Source organism: Triturus cristatus, chromosome 8 (genome assembly GCF_964204655.1).
Source record: "Triturus cristatus chromosome 8, aTriCri1.1, whole genome shotgun sequence".
Classification (NCBI taxonomy): Eukaryota; Metazoa; Chordata; class Amphibia; order Caudata; family Salamandridae; genus Triturus; species Triturus cristatus.
The window spans coordinates 823,358,637-823,380,505 of NC_140591.1; the positions used below are offsets into that span (position 1 = coordinate 823,358,637).

The 21,869-nt window shown below is 46.9% G+C and overlaps 1 protein-coding gene across 3 annotated transcripts in view; it reads left to right on the forward strand.

Annotated features, from left to right (window-relative positions):
* Nucleotides 1-21,869, forward strand: part of BIVM (basic, immunoglobulin-like variable motif containing) — a 277,159-nt gene that overhangs the window by 131,550 nt on the left and 123,740 nt on the right. For all 3 annotated transcript variants that reach the window (XM_085622282.1, XM_085622284.1, XM_085622283.1), the window contains one exon: nt 17,100-17,194. In XM_085622282.1, the coding sequence (XP_085478408.1) occupies nt 17,100-17,194 (95 nt within the window). The remainder of the gene's footprint in view (nt 1-17,099; nt 17,195-21,869) is intronic.

Here is a 21,869-nt window from a genome sequence, read left to right on the forward strand (position 1 = left end):
CAGTTCTCTCTTCCTCTTGGCATAGGTTTTAAATGGTAGCCAGATTCTATTGAATGTATACATTCTACCTGTTTTTATGGCAGTTAGCCTCTCCATAGAATATATGCGCCAGACCATAGACCACTGAAGTGCAAGCCTCTGTAAAAGCAGGTTCCTCCCAGTGTGGGAAATCATAAGCTGCTAGTAGTAGTGTAGTCAGCAGTCTACCTTTAGGGGTGGTATACGGGTACACAAGTCTTCTCCGGAATGCACCAGCAGCAGTACTAGGGGATCAACTGGCGGGTCGAGTGGATCTGCTGGAAAACTTCACCCAGAATCGCTTCACATGTACACATTGCCACCACACATGGAAGTAGGAACCTTGGCCCCAGCAGCCCCTCTAACAGACGTCATGTGTTCATAACATGTAGCAATACCTTTGTACAACCTGGTGAGGATCTTATTATGTTAGCCTAATGTTGTAGGCAGATTTAACTTTAGCAGATGCTGCATGTAGCCATGCTGGTCTAAAGTATCAGCTGGTGAGGATCTTATTATGTTTACATTATGTTCTTGTCGTATCAAAGTTTTGTCAGCTCGTTTCCAAATCTGTGACCATGAGTCTTCTTCATTTGGTTTACCCAGTCCCTGTTCCCATTTTAGTTCATAGTTATGTAGCTCTGTTTGTGTGAGCTTGCATAGAAACAAATTATACCTTTGCTCATGGAACCTTGGGCAAAGAGCTGTTTTAAGAGGTTTTTTTTAGCTGTGCTACCTTTAATCTTAACAGGCTCTGTTTCCTCCCAGAGAAGCAGCTGATTGAGTTTTAAATCCTCGGTTGTAGTCAACTGGAAGAGCTGTTTGCAGGTTAACCTATCATTGGTGTCACCATTAAGGTAGATTTCACTCAAAAGTGGGGGCATTCCCTCATCCAATCCTAAAAGTGCTTATCTGTCATTCCTGGTTGAAACTCTAGGGTTTTTAACAATGGGGACAGTTGGGAGGATTATGAGAATGCTAAATGGCTTTTATTAATCTTATTCCAATATTTCAAAAGTGTAGACGTGTCAAAAAGGGGCGTCCTTGAATGAGGAAAGCGGTCTCTGGGTCTTATCCACATGACTTAGTGGAGGGGGTACGCAGGGACAACCCAGTTCAAACATCACCCAAGGTTCAGTGTATGGAAGTTGTTGTCAGTCTAGAGCAGACTGCAATTGTGAGGTGTGAATGTAGTGGCCATTGTTGGGAAGACTCAATCCTCCATCTGTTCTTTTACATAACGTAACTCTGGAGACCTTCAGTGTGCAGTTGTTCCACACAAATTGTAGTAGTTATTTTTGTATATAATTTAGAGTCTTGTTGGAGAACAACAATGGTAGGAGTTGTATCACATACACTAACCTGTCCAGAAAGTTCATTTTAATGCTTTTTTTACACCTAGCCAAGAAATCTCTAATTTCCCCCTTTGACAGAGATCTTTAAGTAAAACCTCAAACCCAAGGGGCACATTGCATTCGTAGAGGTAGCTAATGAAGCTGGTAAGTAGTACCCCCAGGTACTCAGGTACTACTGTAGGGACATGCCCGCCCGCAGCAAGCCCTAAGCGGAGAGCCAGCATTAGGATTTACATTTTGGGTCAGCCACTGACATGCTTTTCTATTTCATATATTTGATGCGTAATCCTGAAGTGGCTTCAAATTGCAGCAGTTCATCCAAAAGATATAGGAGAGAGGTGTCTGGACACCTTAGGAAACACTGGAAATCGTCAGCAAGCAGGGCCAATTTGTATTGTTTCCCATTCAGCTTGATTCCTTAAATGTTAGGGTTGGTTTCCAGGCGATGAATCAGTGGTTCCATCATTAATGCCAATGTCAAACACTTCTGGGACCGCAACATGCGCTACGAAAATGCATTAGCTCACATCTTTCCTGGACTTCACCCTCATGATTTAGCGCCAAATTCGCACTTTTGTTGAGGTTACGAGAGCACTGTTTACAGAAAACCTCAAATACGTGATGTTCATTCAGCCAAGCTGAGAGTACTGGACAGTGGCAAGTCATGGTACTTTACATCGCCCGACAAGGTATGGGAATGGCTTGAAGGAGTGCGAAAGGCCAATCAACAGCTACGGCATGGGCATAATCGACCGCGCGGGGATTGAGAGATGCTTCTCCTCAGAGAAATCCATACTAAACATGCAGAGACTGACCCCTCGTACCCAACCAAATGAGGTGCGGGGGGCGAGGAGGGCATAGAGACATCCTTCATTACGAAGGTAAGAACTTGAGACTGTGCCTGATCTGAGAGACGACAGTGACGCTAAATGCTGCATCAGGTAAAAGTGACTCCTTCTATAGTTGAGGAAGATACTGGAGTGGGGTATATGACCTTGGTATGCTGAAGGACACATGTTTAAATAAATGATGAAATGATGTAAGAGGGCAGGAGGGCCCCAGCTTGTAGATTCATGGTTGTATTTGGGCTACAGGCACTCTGCAGATTGGGGAAGGGGGTAGTTTAAAACCTACGGTGCAGGGTGGAAGGAGGGGGTTTTATACAAAAGGAACTATCTCAAGAAGTTCAATGTTATGTTTGCTATATGTGGTCACCACCTCAGGCAAGGCACAGTTGACAAAAGCTAAGGGACGGAGGGATAAGGAGGGAGACGGGGAAGGGAGTCCAGGCACCAATTACCTGACCACAGATATGGCAACCAGATTGAAAATCCGGACATGGAACTTCAACTGTAAAATCAAGCGGACCATGGTCCTGCAATACCTACTTAGTCATTCCCCTGATCTAGTCTTTGTTCAAGAAACACATTTGCGCGGCAATCACTATCTGGCACTAAATAGGTTTGGATCCACCCTCCTAGCTCACGCTGGCTTTACATCAGACTCCATGGGAGTGGCGATTTTGGTTAAAAACTCTGTACCCCTACTATCAAGTTGCAGCTGGCAGGACCCACTGGGAAGGTTTGTGGCCCTTGCTGGGACATGGGAAGGCCGAAATCTAAACCTATGCTCCACATACATTTCACTAAAGCTACACGTGGGGACTTTCCCTGAGCTAATCAAAACACTACTAGACATGCCCCCCGGTGTGCACATACTGATAGGGAACATGAATGCAGTAATGTCACACAAAGTGGACAGGCCGGTGGCGCCTGCCGGGCAGGGGGACCGAACCCCTGCGGGCATTCGCGAAGGCAATGGGCCTCTTGGATTTATGGAGGCTTCACAACCCGACCAGTAGGCAGTTCATGCTCATGTCCCTGGCATACGGCAGTGGGTCACGTCTAGACTGCCTCTTTACGCAATGTATACATGTGGGACATTTCCGCTGGGCACAGCACAAAGGGAGGGGAATATCTGATCACGTGCCGGTTGAAATCCTGTTTTCAAGCCCAACCAGAGACCATGCCCTACCGCCACTTATAGCTCCCTGGCACTTCAAGGATAAAGAATTTCAAGATAAGTTCAGAGAGCGAACGTAGCAATATTTTCATGAAAGCGCGTGGTCGGTTGACGGCATTTCACTCTATGGGAGGCATACAAAGTGGTAGCCAGGGGCTATATACAGGCAGTAACAGGGGGACTGAGGAAAGAGAGGCGCTCCAGGAGTGACAAATTAGAAAACAAAATTGACACCCTGTAATGAACAATACAGCACAATGAGTCTGACGACCCCGAGCTGAGGCACAGGATACGCCTTAATCAAAGGGAGTTTAGAGATCTGGAGGAAGACGCAGCGTAACAACACACAATAGCCGCGCAAAGGCAGCTTTCAGATCTAGGGACAGGGCTAACAAGCTTATTGTATGGTTAGAAAAGAGATACCGAGAGCGAAACTGGGACGTGGAAATCCAAATGAATAACAGAACGACACAAGACTGTGGAGCAGACATAGCTGAGGCCTTCGCATTCTATTATGAGTCGCTATATCAATCAGCAATCGCTAGGACAGAAGACAAAAGCGTTGAATTTCTCAGAGATCTTGATACGACGACTCTCTCAAGGGAGGATTGGGAAACCATTGATCAGGACTTGGTGAAGAAGGAGGTAGAAGGGGCCATCCGGGATCTACAATCCGGGAAGGCTGCAGGCCCAAATGGGCTTCCTGCAGAACTCTTTAAATGTGTGGCAACAGGGGTGGCACAACCGATGTTAGACATGTTCCATACCGAATTGCAAGATGGGTGCCTACCTGAGGCTAGCCACAATCGTAGTCATTCCAAAGAAGGGCAAGCCCATGGAGCTGTGCAGCTCCTATCGGCCCATCTCCCTACTTAATTTAGAAACTAAAGTCCTGGCAAACGTATTATCAAACCAAACTGCTCCTATCATTTCCATCATAGTCCACCGAGACCAATCAGGATTCACGCCTCAGAGAAGCACCAGACTGAACCTCAGGTGCCCATATGGTGTAATGCACGCTACGGTGGTGAATCCAAATGAACCTGCTGCACTACTGTTATTGGATGCCCTTATGGCATTCAATAGTATTGAAGGGCCCTATCTACAAGCAATATTTTCCAGGCTAGGTTTTGGTCCGAAGTTTTACATGGTTCCGCTCCACCTCCTCTACCGAGACCTAGAGCGGGTGGACAGGTCGGTCTCTAGGTCGTTCGCACTCCACAGAGGTACGCATCAGGGGTGCCTACTCTCCCCAATCTTCGCAATGGCGCATGAACCACTCGCTGCATGGGTCCGATTGGACCCCCTGATCCGAGGTATAGATGTCGGGGGCAGGGGGAGGGAGTTAGGAGCGCATTCCATTGTACGCCGATGATGTACTGCTTCATGCATACAGATCTAGACAAACGTTACACAGACTCATCAACATAATCCAACTCTTCGGCACCTACTCAGGATACCAGATAAACTGAGACAAATCCCTAATTTTCAATCTCTCTAGTGAGCTCCCACCACTCACAATTGACTGCGCTGCTCTGGTACATCATGACAAGTTTAAATATCTAGGCATATGGGATCACAAAATTAGCTGAGGAATTCCTAAACCTAAACACACATTCCCAACTGGCGAGATTGTGCGGGGACATAGCACACTGGCGGCGACCACCATATTCCTCATGGGTAGAGCAGTTCTGTTTAAAATGATGGCCCTCCCTCACCTACTCTACGCCCTGCAGAACACCCCATACAAGATCCCAGATACCTTTTTCCAGGCCATTGAGGGGGAACAATGCACCCTCCTGTGCGAGGGCGGCAGCCCATGCATAGCAAAACACAAAACTCCAGTGGGGGGTATTTGAGGGCAGAATGGCGGTCCCAGAAAAATAGAGTTACTACCTAGCGGCCCAACTCTCTAACGACAATGGCTTGGTCTTCGGATCCCACTCTGAGCCAGCATATCTGGTAGACCTATAAGCAATGGGAAACGGAGGGCATGCTGCAGCCCTGTATCGCAGAAGAAGGGAGAAGTCTCTACCTGTCATACACAAGCGGTGGTGCGAGTGTGGAAACGCCGTTATGGAAAGCGATGTATTGGGCGTTGTGGGACGCCTGCAGGGATTCTGTAGAAGGAGCCTCATTGGCATAGACACCATTGGGGATATATGGTAGAGTGGGAACATGGTCACCTTTAAGGAACTCAAGACAGAATATCTAAGGACTGACAGAGAACAGTTTTGTTATTTACAACTGAGACTTGCCCTATGACGTTACGTGTGTAGTAATCAAGTCCACACTGGTAGGTATGATTCAGATGATTTATTCAGGTTAGTTACAGGATCAGTAGTACAGCCAGTGTAAAGCCAGAGTTAAGACAGTGAAGAGCCAGAGAAGAGCCCTTAAAGAGCCCCACCAGGAGCAGCCAGCCAGGCGCTCAGCCCATCTCCAACTGTGTGTTTCACAGATCAACATTCCACATGACATCATCACCCAGTGTTCCACTGATGGAGAAGTAAATAGGAAGAAACACACTGTACCAAGATATAACATATCCTCCTTCCTTCCAAACGAATAACCAAACAAAGAAATAAAGAATCAGATAAAGAGCTCAGAAGAACCAAACTAAATAGAAGGATACAAGGGCGAACAGAGCGAAGGTAGAAAAAGAGAAAACAAGCAAAGTTCTTAAGGAAACAGAAAACAAGCAAAGGTCTTAAAGAAACAAATAACCTAACTTGTTTCCCATCCTCCTTTCTACAAATGAGAAAAAAAACGTCAATGAGTACACCCTCCGCACTCCAACTGGCCAGGTGGGTGTGCGAGAGAGCAATCACATCAGTAAGAACAACATGACAGAGAAGACGAAGAATGCGTAAGATTAATCATGCTTCCCTGTGATAGAATTAAAGATAACAAAACATTTTTTTAACAGCACTGGGTAAAACAACAAAGAAAGATCTTAGCACCCAGTGAACATGAAGTTAAAGCGCAAGGCGACTTACATTAACAGTAACGTGATGCGCAGGGCGGCTTACACACAAAAGAGAAAAAAAAACATGAAGCGCAGGGCGACTTATACATACATAACATGAAGCGCAGGGCGGCTTATATTATTATTAATGGCATTTATTAAGCGCATGGTTGCACATGGAACAGTGCGTCCCCGCGCTGACAATTTCACTAACATCACACAAGCAACGCTCACGGCGGTGGAGTATAGTGCCGAAGAAACTATACTAAATTATGTTTTGGGGAAAAGAAGGGTTTTCAACCTTTGTCTAAACCTAGTTTCGGACGGTTCCATCCTCAATTCGATGGGAAGGTCATTCCAGCCTTTACTGGCAAGGTATCTGAAGGACCGTCCTCCCATCCTTGCTCTGTGAATCCGTGGAGCAACTAATAACATATTGCCCATCGACCTAAGAGGGCGTGAAGGTCGATAGACAGGAAGCAGTTTCTGTAGATAAGAAGGTGCTTTTAAATGAGCAATGCGATGGGTAATGCACATCGTTTTGAATGTAATTCGTTCCATTATCGGGAGCCAATGTAAGGAACGCAGGGCATTTTTCCCAGAGGCCCTCCTGGGGAGGTTCTGGACAAGCCTAGCAGCTGCATTTTGGACGCGTTGCAGCTGCATTAAACCTTTTTACCTAGTCCGCATAGGAGGGAATTCCCATAATCTAAATGGGAGGTAAACAAGGCATGTATCATTGTTTTTCTGGCGCTAGAAGGCAGTAGGTCCAGGACCTTCCTCAGGACCTTCAGGATACCATAGCATTTACCAGCAACATTACCCACATGATTAGTGTAGGCTAGATTAGAATCGAGGAGTAGGCCTAGGTTCTTGACTGTGTCAACCGGGACAGTGACAGAGCCCAGTTCCATGGGCCACCAGGCGGATGTCCAGATGGAGGGACAGGGGCCAACAATAAGAACTTCCGTCTTATTACCGTTGAGGCGGAGGTAGTTCAGCTTCATCCACCCATCAAGTGCTAGCAGGCATGCCGAAAATTTCTCAGCCTGCACAACTGGGTCACGAGACAGATTGATCACCAGTTGTGTATCGTCTGCGTAAGAGACTATGGCAACACCGTATGATTCCACCAGTTTAGCAAGAGGTTCCATGTACAAATTGAATAATGTGGGGCTCAGAATCGAGCCTTGTGGGACCCCGTGTTTAAGACGTCTAATACTGGATTTGCACGGTGGACAGTGCACTTGAAATCTCCTGTTATTAAGAAAGGACACCAACCACTCATGAGCAGGACCGGTTATGCCCTTCTCACTCAGACGGTCCAGTAAAACGGAATGTGAAACGGTGTCAAACGCCGCACTTAAGTCCAACAGGACCAGTGCGGCCGTGTGACCCTCATCCGCCTGACACCGCAGCAGTTCCGTCGAAAGAAGGAGAGCGGTCTCTGTCGAATGTTTGGCTCTAAATCCCGACTGAGACGAGTGAAGGATCTTATTATCCTCCACAAAGCTCACCAGCTGTCGGTTAACCAATTTCTCCACTACCTTCGCACAGTAGGGGAGGAGCGAGATAGGTCTCAGATTGTCCAGTTGTGATATGTTGATATGAGCTTTCTTTTTTATCGGGACAACTTGGGCCAGTTTCCAGTCGTCCGGAACTAGGCATTCTTGAAAGGAAAGAGAGGCCAAGTTACCTATGTGTTCCGCTACCTGGGGGAGATGACTGCGAAGAATCCTCGCTGGAACAGCATCCAAGGGAGAGCCAGAGTGGATGTCCGATAGAATATTAATTAGCTCCTCTGTTTGGGGGACCACAAACTTCCCAAGAATGTTCTTAACCTGTATTTCGCGGTAAGAGTTGGGCAAGTCTGTGGGTTCTGTAGTAGTCTGGAAAGAGCCATAGATCTTTTCTACCTTCCCAATAAAAAAGTCTGCGATCTCATTGCATGACTCTGTCGAGGGGAGAACTTCCCCTGAACTGGCTAGTGGGGAGGAGAGTTCCTTTAAGATCATAAATAGCTCTTTAGAGGTATTCTCTGAGCAGTCAATCCTCTTACTGTAATAGTCTATTTTAGACTCCCTGATCTGTTTATGATAAGACTTTAATTCACTCTTGTAGACTTCACGTAGTGAAGGGGCATAATCCACTCTCCATCTACGCTCAAGAGTTTTACATTTGGTTTTGGCGGCTCGTAGCTCAGCAGTAAACCACGGAGCGGATTTCATGCTCCGAGCCATGGCTTTCTGAGTCCAGGGGGCCACTTTATTCAATGCACTCTCAACCCAATCATCATACATCCTGCACGCCTCAGTCAGGTTGTTGCTGAATTTTGGGGAACCCTGTCCTAGGGCATGACTGAATCCGTCATGACTAAATTTCCTCCAGTCTCTGCGCCTAATAGCCAGGGGTTTCGGTAAAGACCCTCTGTTGGTCGGTCGTCTAAGTTTAAAAGGGATCAAATAATGATCTGACCACAAGATCTTAATCGGGTTAGATACACTTATATCTTCCCAATTTGTAAAGATAGGGTCCAACAAATGCCCTGCTTGGTGGGTGGCACTATTATCGGCCAACCCAAACATAAGGGCTCTCAATGATTTAATCAGGGCTACAGCCTCTCTACAATTGACATCGTCCAGATGTATATTGAGGTCTCCTACAATCATAAATTTGTTATGACGTAGAGCAGAAAGCGTTAGAGCCTCAAGGAGGCTCTCAATGAACGCAGTCGCTGCACCAGGTGGGCAATAGATAAGGTAGCCCTTAATGGTGCAGTTAGGGCCAATCGAGATGGAAAATAGCCCAGCTTCACAGTTATTGATGACAGTCGGTTCGAGATTACATGTCAGCTCAGTTTTGTGTACAATAGCTATCCCCCCCACCTTCTGACTCCCTCTATTGATTTGGAGAATGTTATAGCCGGCGGGAAGGGCCTCAATAATATCAGGGAGGGACTGCTCATCCAACCATGTTTCTGTCAGGAAAACCAAGTCAGGGTTGTCGTCTATAAGTAAGTCATAAATATTCAAACTATGGCGTTTCAACGATCGACAATTCAGTAGAAAGGCAGAAAGTTTGTTACCTTCCTTACTCATCTCTAGATCTCTGCGCATAGTATAACCGCACCCCTCACACTTCAAAGGCCATTGCTCCATGTGCAACGTGTGAGTGCATTCCGATGGCAGTACCTTGCGCAGATGTAGAAGCGCTTGCCTCGTGTATGCCAGCTTCCTACATTGGTCTGAGATGGTATGGCCAGAGGGACGGGCACTGGGCCGCGTCTGGTCGCAGACGGGCGCAGACGGGCTTGCCTTTGGCGCGCCTTTGGCGCGCCCGCTGCGCGCGTTCGCTGCGCGGTCGCTTCAGGGTGACGCTTAAGTAGGCGTCGGCACAAAAAGACTAGAGCGCTACCCACAGTAAAAAGCGCTGGTATGGTAGGCTCGAGTGTGCAAAAAGAAGCGTTTTTGTGCAAGGTGCAGTCAGCAGCAATAAAGTTTTTTTAAAAACAGGTTTAAAAGCAAGTGGATCAACTTCAACAATCAGGCAACAATAAAATACAGTTCCCAACTCGTTTCGTATCTCCACCCCCAAGCGTCACTTCTATCAGTGTTAGTAGTGCGCGGTCGCTTCAGGGTGACGCTTAAGTAGGCGTCGGCACAAAAAGACTAGAGCGCTACCCACAGTAAAAAGCGCTGGTATGGTAGGCTCGAGTGTGCAAAAAGAAGCGTTTTTGTGCAAGGTGCAGTCAGCAGCAATAACGTTTTTTTAAAAACAGGTTTAAAAGCAAGTGGATCAACTTCAACAATCAGGCAACAATAAAATACAGTTCCCAACTCGTTTCGTATCTCCACCCCCAAGCGTCACTTCTATCAGTGTTAGTAGTGCGCGGTCGCTTCAGGGTGACGCTTAAGTAGGCGTCGGCACAAAAAGACTAGAGCGCTACCCACAGTAAAAAGCGCTGGTATGGTAGGCTCGAGTGTGCAAAAAGAAGCGTTTTTGTGCAAGGTGCAGTCAGCAGCAATAAAGTTTTTTTAATAACAGGTTTAAAAGCAAGTGGATCAACTTCAACAATCAGGCAACAATAAAATACAGTTCCCAACTCGTTTCGTATCTCCACCCCCAAGCGTCACTCAGTGTTAGTAGGCTTATACTAACATGAAGCGCAGGGCGACTTATACACAACTATAACGTGAGGCGCAGGGCGGCTTACACACAAAACGCAAAAGACATGAAGCGCAGGGCGGCTTATACATAGATATAACGTGAGGCGCAGGGCGGCTTATACACAGATACACGAGTGAGGCGCAGGGCGACTTACACACCACTATAACATGGACACATGGATAGGAACCATGACTCAAATGTGGGTAGGAACCCGAACCAATGGGTAGGAACCCATGACAGAGTGCACTTAAAAGAAAGATAAACCCTGGACCCATGTGACACACCATGAGGAGACAAAAATTTTGTGCACTGTAGAGATAAGAATACGACCCATGTGACATCTCCTGTAGAGACAAAAAAATGTTGTGCACTGTAAGGATGGGCGAATCCCCTGTGAGAGACCTCGTGTTGAGGTACAGATTGTGCCCAGTAACAATAAACAATTTATACAGCAAGAAACCCATGGACTGATGGATTATCTCTAAAATAAAAATAGATTCCAACTTCGCCCACAAGGTGGCAACGTAACATAATGCATGTTGAAATGTCACAGTCAATTGGAAAATCAATACATAACTTCACTAGAGTGGCAAAAGTTCAAGGTAATCATGCATAACACAGAAGACATTTCTGAAAAGGGGCACACAGTGAAATACTGCTCTTTATATGAAAAATGCCCAGTTGAAAAAAAATGACTCCAACGTGATGTAAGTAAGCACAGAAATGAAAAACAAAACACAGTACCTTCTTCCTAGATCGTACTTGCTGTTTAGACAGGACATCAATTCTTCCTCACAAACGACAAAGAAATAAAAAATAAACATGCAGGCCCAGGATGAAAACTGCAGATCCTGACGTGAGGAGAACCACATAGAAGGAACTTTATTGTTACTCATTAGAAAGAAAAAAAAACGTGGTTGGCAGATGAAATGTAGTTGTAATCTTCAATGATGCATACCGGTGGTTGGACAATCCTAAAATGGCGGCACGTAGGGTTGCGCTAAGCCGGGTGGCTTACAGCGCGTGCGTGCATGCAGGGAACTTAAAACAGCATCCGGCAGGGAGAACGAAGGACGTCACAGGCCCTTGAAGAACGAGAAGGTGAGCGCGCTCTGGTTCTGACTCGTGCCACTTTTTGAAAGAAAGCACGACGGTTGGCAAAGTGCAGGCATAAGGTCTCAGGGTAGACCAAAGCCAAAGAAAATAAAACGAGTTTTACATGGCTTTCCCCGCATCTGTTCATAAGAGCCACAAGCACCACCCCACAGTTGTAGCTAAACTCCCAACCACAACTTGAGAGGTCACAACGGTGAAAAACACTTTGAAAACAGTATGTGTCTCAAAGTGTGGGGTCCCAAATGGGCACACAGGAACAGATTGTAAGCGTCAGCGCAATAAAAATGAAGTGGCTTACAGCTCTTGCAGGCTCACTCTGCGCAGCATCAACGTTGAGAAGATGTGTTCCCATGCAGGCAGTAACCAATCACATACTCTGTGCAGCGTCAATTAAGTGAAATAAAAGGCTTACATTACTGGAAGGCTTAGTGTGCGCAGAATCCTAGAAGTAGACTGTTGAAGTAGCCAGTATAAATCGCAGTGAGGGGAAGCTTGTAAGTAAGGCTTCTTTTTCTGAAAGCGTAGGTTGGTTAGAAACTGTCACTGGCACATGTCACTTGTTTGTTGAAGGGCTGGCACAGAAAATTCTGGTTGCGCAAAATCCATTTTTGAAGGCACAGAACATGAAAAAAAAAAACTTGTAGAGAGTCAGGATTACCCTCTCCTGAGGGCACAGCACAGGAAAAAACGTAGAAAAGTGTCAGGCTTACCCTCTCCTGAGGGCACAGCTCAGGCTTACCCTCTCCTGAGGGCACAGCACCTGACACAGGCGTTGGGTTACTCTCACTTGATGGCACTGCAGAGAGCACAGCACTTGACCAAGGCAATGGGCTTACCCTCACCTGAGGGCACAGCAGAGCACAGGCTTACCCTCACCTGAGGGCACAGCAGAGCACAGGCTTACCCTCACCTGAGGGCACAGCAGAGCACAGGCTTACCCTCTCTTGAGGGCACAGCACCTGACACCAGCTTTGAAGAATGTCAGGCTAGATCTGCAACTAAACAGAAGCTGTAGGTACAGCAAACATAGACTTTGAGCTGCAGATAATACAGGAGCTGGCACTGTAGCGTTGAGGGCGACCGTTGTAGAGGTCACTGGTGGGGCTATGATGTGCCAGGTATTTGAATAAACGCAGCTGTAGTTCCTTGAGTTGCTTTAGCTTGATAGAAGGTACTCCAGACTTGGTGACTTGAAATTGAAGGTTACAGAGGTAGCAGAAGCAGGTTCGTAGTTTAAATTTGTCGCCAAAAATATGTAGTAATCAAGTCCACACTGGTAGGTATGATTCAGATGATTTATTCAGGTTAGTTACAGGATCAGTAGTACAGCCAGTGTAAAGCCAGAGTTAAGACAGTGAAGAGCCAGAGAAGAGCCCTTAAAGAGCCCCACCAGGAGCAGCCAGCCAGGCGCTCATCCCATCTCCAACTGTGTGTTTCACAGATCAACATTCCACATGACATCATCACCCAGTGTTCCACTGATGGAGAAGTAAATAGGAAGAAACACACTGTACCAAGATATAACAACGTGCCAAAAGGGGAATCGTTGCCCGACTACTCCCGCTGGAGGATCGACTGCTGCTCGACACCATGATTGACAAAGCGGTCTCCCTCACATAACAGAAGTTAAATGAACAACCTCCCCGACCCCCTGAGCCTGTTGAGAGCAGCTTGGACTGCTGGAAATTGACTGGAAGGAAGCGATCCATCCCTATGGAGGTTGCCATACAGGCAAGATTCAGACTAATTCAGCTTAGAGTCCTGCACAGGTCATACACTCTCCAAACACTCCACCACAGACTAGATGAGACACAGACCATTGTGCTAGGGGATGTAGGGAGATAGGCACCTTCTTTCACATTATCTGGGAGCGTCCCAAAACTCAATGCTACTGGGTAGGGGTGGCCGGGGTAATGTCCGAAGTGCTGGGCCTACACCTACACGTAGACGCATGCTGGCACTTACTGGGAGTCACGGGGTAGACCAGTTGGCCCACACATGCAAAAATCTGGTTCATGTTGGCCTCGGAGGTGGCTAAGCGAATTATAGCCGGGCTGTGGGGGGCACAGGATCCATCAAAGCTCTCCAGTTGGAAGCAGGACCTGGACTGGTGCCGACTGGCAGAAAGAGTTGTATATAAAAGTCAAGGTTGTCCCAAAAAATGGGAAAATTTGTAACCCATGGGAGAAATAAAGGACCTAGCTGGGTGGGGGGACAAAAGCTAGGGAGCAATAGTCAAATAATTGTAAAACATATCAAGTACTATGTCTGTGAACCTTCCCAAATGTATGCAATAATGCATCTCTGTTCCTGATGTTGCCAAAAATACATTTACTTGATGATCTTTAGTTGTAATGGTAGATCGATTACATGTTTAGTAAAAAAGATTTTTTTTAAATGACTTACATATTCACAGTGCATTCTGTCAAAGGCACTATACTGCAACCTCACAGCACTAAAAATACACAAGTCACTATTCTCCAATGCACCAACCAAGATTTAATTATTTGACTCTCTGGTTACACACAGGCCTCTGCAGTGCTTTAACTAATAGAGGTTTTATAATGTACTACAGAGTATTTCCCACTAACAACTTTTTAAATTTATTTTTCATTTAAAGCTACCCATTATTTTATTTATAGCTACCTGATGGTGAAATACCTAAAAAGCTTACAGAATATTTTGGGGCTTATTTATGAGAGGTTTGCAGCACCAAAGCATCACTTTTTTTGATGCTACTGTAGTGCAAGCGTCTCAACCATACCTATGATGCAGAGCAAAGTATGGTGCATACCTGCCCTTTCACATTGGCTTAGGGCTTAGGGCAGGGAGCCAGAAGACTTGCGGTGCTGCCCTACACCAATTAATCATAAATGAGGCCCTTTGTTTTTGGCTACAGCTTTGACCACGCCACCATGCTCACTGACCTTTGGTTTGCTAAACACTGTTTAAAATTAAATGAAAAAATGATTTGCTGTGGGAATTGGGGGCGTGTATGGTTGTCGATAGTTGTCTATGATGAGGAGTACCAGGTTCTCAAACTTTTTGTCAGGAGGGGGTCCTTAAGCCTAAAAGGTTTGATGAGGGGGACTGGGCATCAAAAAGCTGCTTGAAGACCTCTGCCCTAGGTGTTTGGGTTTTTAAAATGGCTGTCAAAATGTTTTTTGTTAGTTTTAAGAAACGTCTCACTGCCTCTGGGTGTCCGAGAATGCTTACAAAATGAAGATCTCTGCTTTTCTACTGAGCCAATGAATGAAGCAACATTGTCTTCGGTGCCGGTTGCAAGAGTATCTTTCTTGTGAACTTCACTGGGCATGCCAATATGAAAGACCTGCCCTCTGCAAGAGAGGATTGTACCCTTTCCAGACATGGTGCTTCAGTTTTGCCTTCTGTCATGGTGCATTAGCTTGGCCTCTGACTTCTCACCATGGATTATTACGGCTAAAGGGCCCTACGAATCATGACTTTTGCATGCAAGTTGTGTCCAACTCTCGAAAAAGTATCACCTGCACTCAAGGACACTAGTCCTTGCAAATGATAATCAGGAGTGCAAACCTGGGTGCAGAATAACCGTCAACAGTGAAACATCTTCAATCACTGCAATGAAACATAAGCACTGACAGATTGAAGTAACTGCAAGGCAAAACATTAGCTCAGGAACTTGGCAGATATGCGGTCTGAAGTCTGTTTATAAGAATCCCCCGTGAAAAAGAATGCCAGTCAGCAACAAATAGTTGCAGAGACTTAGAAATAAAGCAGGCTAAACATGACTATCAACGAGTATTGGAGGCAAATCCATGAGAGAAAGTGAAACCAGACTTAATATTTGTAGTTAAATATTTTTTTTTTCAAAATGATCACCTTTTTAGATGCAGTGGATTAAAATTGAATTTTGTTCAAGATGAATAAAACTTTTTTTACCTGTGAATTTTAACTGTCCAGCAGTCTGCAAGATACAGACCCCTAAAGTTTGCTAACCACAGGAAACAAACACTGCATGACCGTGATCTCGATTAGACTGTTCGTTCCCCCTTGAACAACGTCTGGTGCCACATAGTTCCAACCATATTAAGTGGTCATTGCAATTTTGCCCTTGTGGTTACGTTTCTTTTTAAAATGTATGTTTGTGGATGGGAACCTCCAGCATCTAACCTCATCACAGGAAGGTAAGTGCAGAGACTTGGGATACTGTGTCTTCCAGTGAGCCCTATTAGGTGTTTTGTCAGGGAAAGGTTGTCTTGAAATTCATTGCTGCTTTTAGCCAAAAACTGTTTCAAACTTGTGTCTTCTGGATTCAGGAGAATCTCAACGAGGATTCATATTCACAGCTGACGGCACTTGGGCTTTTGTGTTCAGAGAACAGAAACCGTTGAGGTTTTTCACCAGGACGTTGTATGCAAAGTGGCAATGGTGTCTTCGACCCACAATGCAAACACTACACGTTGAACCTCAGCGGAAAAAAAGTTTATTAATTTAGTCCGACCGAGTTTATTATGGACACATCTGTAGCGCCACCTTTCTCCCTCCCGCTTCTGTTTTTTTATGCTTGAAATTATTTTCAATAGCCTGAGGAAGTGGTTGAGATCTAAGAATAAGTGCAAGTTGCCCCTTCTCATAGCCCCTATACTCCTTATTCTGCAGTCCCTTGCTCCATATGAGGCTGCCAGCATATCAGCTGTGTGAGCAGGTATGGGCCGGAGTTAAACCAGTTGTGCAAAGAGGCTTCAAAATTGTTTTCTTTTAATGCTGTACTAAGGTTACTTGGACCCAGTATTCCGGAGGAAGGGAACGAGGAAGGAGCTGTAGGACAAGGCCTAAAAAAGTCACTTGCAAATTCAAGTTGTATTTTCTGCTTCTTGATTTGTTACAGAGTTCTTTAGCGGTACATTTTTTGGCACCCAAACATTTCCACTAACATTGCTGTTTCTTTAGTAGGACTCACAATTATGCTCTGGCTGACTATGATTCTCATTTTGACTTAGATTTTTCAAGACTGTGTCCCAATTGGTGCAAGAAGTTTTGTCACCCTAGGCAAAGTCATATTTAGTCAACTTGAGAGTGGAGCCATAATAAATTCTTCTAAGGGCAACCTCTACTGTTGGCATCCTAGACATCCAAGTAGTATTGTATTAATGTAGAACGTGCCCTCCTTTGAGTCACTATATGTCTATCTTCTCCAAAAACTCCCACTTAAGCTCGGTGGCATAACCACCATATAAAGGTGAATGGCTTACTAGCTTTAGTAGTGCTTCGATTATGTTTTCAATACAGCCTCCCTCTTAAATATTTTGTACCTGTCATGTTTCCTAGCTTTGAGAGGCATCGTATGCAGTATAGACCCACAGCTCTTTAGATATTTATTTAATCACGATCTGATTTTTTCACCTATGAAACATTGAAAACGTCTATTGTTTAAGTATAAATGAATGAGCAAAGCTTCTTTATCATTTCAGATGGTTCAGGCAAATCAATGATCACTTCCATATAAAAGGGTGTTCATATTTTCTGTATAAACCTCATGGGAAAAACAAGACTGCCGGGGAGACTGGTAAGTAACATTCTAAGTTTCAAGCACTTTAGAATTTGCCTCCCCTCCCTCTTATATTTTCTTTTGTTTTTATTTTTGAGGGCTCGGTGACCAAGTTCTAAGATAGCAGGCGCGTTTTTTCCTTCAGGTTGCGACCAGCCTAAAGCAATGCGGTGTTGAGCTTGCAGATCCTCCAGGACATGAAACATACTTAAGTTTTGAGCCTTAATTCCTAAAAAACTACTGAATGGTTATCCATCAACTCACAAAAAGCACGCTTTCTGGATCAAGATCCAAGTTAGTCTCAATTTTTTTTTTTAACAACAAATTATATTGATTTTCCAAAGTGCCAAATGAGCGGAGCCCGGCAAGCATCAAACAGGTGATAGTCATATTGTACAATTGCAAGGCACCATATATCATCCCCCAGTAAGGTCTGCAGAACATCAGACCCAAGCCCCCCTTCCCCCACCCACGCACCATACACCCTATATACAACAGCGCAAAAACATAATGCTAATTCGCTCTTCTACCTTTGCACAAAACCAGTTCCCTAAACCGGTGAATTGCTAACTACCAGCCTATTGATTGGGTCTCGGGATACCGTAGGACCCAGGAGAGACAAGTCAATGCCTCGGTATGTGGCCCAGCGCGCCCAGATCTTCTTATGCTTCTGCAGGCAGCCTCGTGCCTGAAATACTGCAACTTCGGCTGACAGACATCATGTTGCCTTCCAATGCTGAGCAATATTGCGCTTAGCTAGTTTGAGGCCTAAGAACAATAGATGTCTTTCATATCTGTTCCCCCCTATGTCCTCAGTGCTGTGTAGGAGAATCAGCCTAGGGTCTGCAGGAATTTGCCATGCCAACACCTGCCCCAAACAGGACCGCATGCCCGACCAGAAGTGTTGCAGTGCCACACAGCTCCACACTGTATCGAGGAAGGACCCCTCCTCCGAATCGCAGAGGAGGCACACGGGGGACTGAATAGCCCCCATCTTACATAGGTGTATACGAGTATGATATATCCTGTGAAGATACTTAAACTGCATCAGTCTGTATTGGGTGGAGACAGCTGACCAACGCCAACGCCTCAGCCCAGTCATCGTCTGTGAGAGTGGGCAAAGATCAATTGCGAGGCCCAGGCCTGAGACCGCTGGTCCCCGCATATAGGAAACAGAATAGACTTGGACGGATTAGCGTAAAGTTTGGAGGCTTCCCCAAAAATCCGTAGGATCTGTAACACCCGGGGCACGGATACCCAGGGGTCCGACATAAAAAACAAGGCGTCGTCAGCATAAAGCGCGATCCTATCTGAGCACTCCAGAGACCAGTCCAGACCTCGCATGACAGAGTCTAGGCGGACCCATGCGGCCAATGGCTCAATGGCCAGCGCGAACAAAAGCGGGGAAAGTGGGCAACCCTGCCTAGTGCCCCTGCGGATGGGGAAGGTGGCCTGCCACACGGACCGATGCAGTGAGGTCGGTATTTAGTAACTTCCCGTATGCCCTGAAGCGGGGACCTAGGTTAACTGCCTCCAGGAGCTTAAAGAGGTATATCCAGCTCAATGAATCGAATGCCTTGTCTATGTTGGCCAGCAGGACTGCTGCGGGCGCCCCAAACGATGGGCCTCCGCCACAGCATTGTGATCGCGCCTGATGTTGTGCCTGGTGGACCGCTGTGGCATGAAACCAGACTGGTTCGGATGCACCAGATCTTGTATACACGTACGAAGGCGGTCCGCCAGAACCTTCCCCAACAGTTTGGGCTCGAAATTTAGTAATGAGATGGGGCGGTATGAGCCGGGATCATCTGGTGGGCGACTTGGTTTAAGAAATACCATGACCTCTGCTTGTCTCCAGTCCAGAGGGTGAACATGCTGCTCTAGGGCGTCATGTATCACCTTGAGTAAATGAGGTCCCAGAGTGTCCATGTGAGGCCGCAGAAAGTCACATGGGAACCCGTTCGGGCCCAGCCCACGTCCTGGGTGAGTGTTAGATAGTGCCGACCACAGCTCATCTAAAGAAATGGGTTCTTCCAGGGCAACGCTTTGCTCGTCCGAGAGGCGGCAGGGAGGGGTATCCACGAAAAAAGCATCGATAAGGGGTTCCTGAATGACCTCACGCTCCTCGTATAGTGCCGCATAGAAATCAGCAAAGGCCTGTACAACTGCCTTGGGGGAGGCACAGGCGACTCCATCAGGAGACCTCAGAAGGGGTACCTGCATTGGGACTGCTCGAGCTTGACAGAGCCTATGAAGCATCCAACTAGACTTGTCGCCCCACTGATAGATCCTATGCTAAGTGGTCAGCCAGCCGTCTTTGGCGCAGTCGGTATGAGACTGATGGAGCAGCCGTTGTGCATGCAAGAGGTTCAGGCAGGCAGCGGGGTCTAAACCTCCCACCGCAAGGGATTGGAGCTCTTCCTGTCTGCTTTCCAGGTCTTGCACCTGAGCCAGGCGACGTTGCTTCTCCCTGTACGATAACTTATGTCAGCCCCCCGTATCGTGGGCTTAAATGCCTCCCATAGAATGACTGGGGATTGGCAAGTGCCAGAATTGAATCTGAAATAATCAGTGATTGCCCGACTTAGCATCTCCCTGTAGTCCTTGTCGCGGAGCAGCCAGGGGGATATACACCACCTATAGGGAGCCCTGCTGGTCTGTAGGCAAGTTTGAGTTGAATTGGCGAATGATCCGAGAGGGCATGATGGATATATGTACCACCCTGTGCATGTATCTACGTAGAAGGAATAGATAATCTAGGCGTGAGAGAGTAGGGTGTACCGAAGACACGTATAAGAACCCAGTTTCAGATGGGTGTAGGGCACGCCATGCGTCCTCCCAGCCCAGTGTATGTGCTAGTACTTTTAGTTTGTACGTAGTGGGGGAAGCGTCTGGTTGTCGGACTCACCACCTATCCTACAGGCCCATAATACCATTGCAATTGCCCCCCAGTACCATAAGGCCACCCAGGAGATCTCCCCAGAGCTGTGTTATTTTATCTATAAAGGTCTGGCCTAGCGGTGGAGGGGCGTCTATGCTGCCTTTTGTAAGTTGTTTGCCGGCCAAATCACCTGAGATCACTGTGAAGCGACCCCCTGGGTCTAGCCAATGTCGTGTAATCTAGAGCGGCACTCTATGATTAATAAGTATGGCTGTGACCCGCGCCCCGTGTGTAAAGCCAGAGTGATATACTGTAGAGTATCCATAACGGGCCAGGCATGGGGCTTTAGTGCCCAGTAAATGTGTCTCCTGGAGCAATAGAATATCTGCTGCATAACGCTTAGCCTGATGGAGTTCTGCTCCTCGTTTAACTTTATTAAGCAAGCCACGCACATTCCAGGCAAGAATGTTCAGTACTCCTGGTGGGGGGATTACCTGTCGTGTGGGTCATTCCTAGGCATCCAGATAGAAAAGGACAACTGGTGTGTGCATGGTGGTTCAGTTAGGTGTGTGCGTGGTGCAGAAACAAAGAACAAATAAGAAACCCCCCCTACCCTATACTTCCAAGAACTCGGAATATCTGTCGCAGTAGAATCCCTCTCCAGGTTCCCAACATGATGACCCAAGCGGTTCCTCCAATGGATCCCTCCCCTCCAACTTACCCAACATCACCCAAACGGTAGAGACGTGCCATGTCCAGTTCCCTCCAGGGCTAGTAGTACAGACCCCCACCTTTATGACCAAGACAGTCTTGTGTGGTTCTATTGCCAAAAATCCTGACCCACCACGGGAAGTGACCAAGAGGCTGTAGAGTCAACTTGCCACAGACTGTCTGTCTCCTGTGCCCGTCAGCTCTTGGGTGCGCCAATTAGAGCGGGATCGGTTGCGTCTCGATGTCGCGTCTCTGCCCTGCCGGCCATTCCGATGTGAGCCCTGGGAAGAGTCGGAGTCCAACGGGGGCGGTGAATGCGCTTTTAGAGAACGTCGCTCATCCGTCCATGCAAAGACTTCTTCCGGGGTGTCAAATAAAAATGTTTTTGCCTTGTACATCACCTTCATCCGAGCCGGAACAGTAATGCATAGGATAAGTTTAGTTCGCGTAACCGTCTTTTGGCCGCCACAAAGGACTGACGTTGTTGCTGCACCATCTTTGTATAGTCAGGGAAAACCATGATGGGATGTGAGTCATATGTAGACTGGCGTTTTGGAGAACGGTGTCTCTGTCAGCGTAATTAAGGAGCTGGGCGATCACCGGCCCCAGGCGCTCCCCCGGCGGTGTTTTTTTAAGTCAGAGCGCGGTGGGCCCTCTCGACCACAAAGCAGGAGGACCTGTTCTCCGGGGGCAATAGGGCCGTGAGCCAACCCGAAATAAAATTGTCCATAGATGCACCCTCACAGCCCTCCGGGAAGCCAACCAGGTGTAGATTATTGCGGTGGGCCCGCCCCTCCACATCTTCGACCCGCGCCGCCAACTCCTGCGAGTGCTTGGCCAATTTGTCTACCTGTTGCTGGAGCGCCGTGACAGTCCTCAACAGTGGAGACCCTGGTCTCTGCTTCTGTGATGCCGTTGACTGCCTTCCGCAGATCTTGGCGGAGGAACGACACCTCCAAGCCCACAGCCCCAATCTGATTCTTAAGGGCAGTCCGCGATAGACGAATCGCCTCCAGCAGCGTCGCCGCATCAGACGACAGACCCTCCGCGGTCTCCCCCCCAGGAGGGTTGGTAGTGGTGGTGTAGCGGTCTATTGTATGT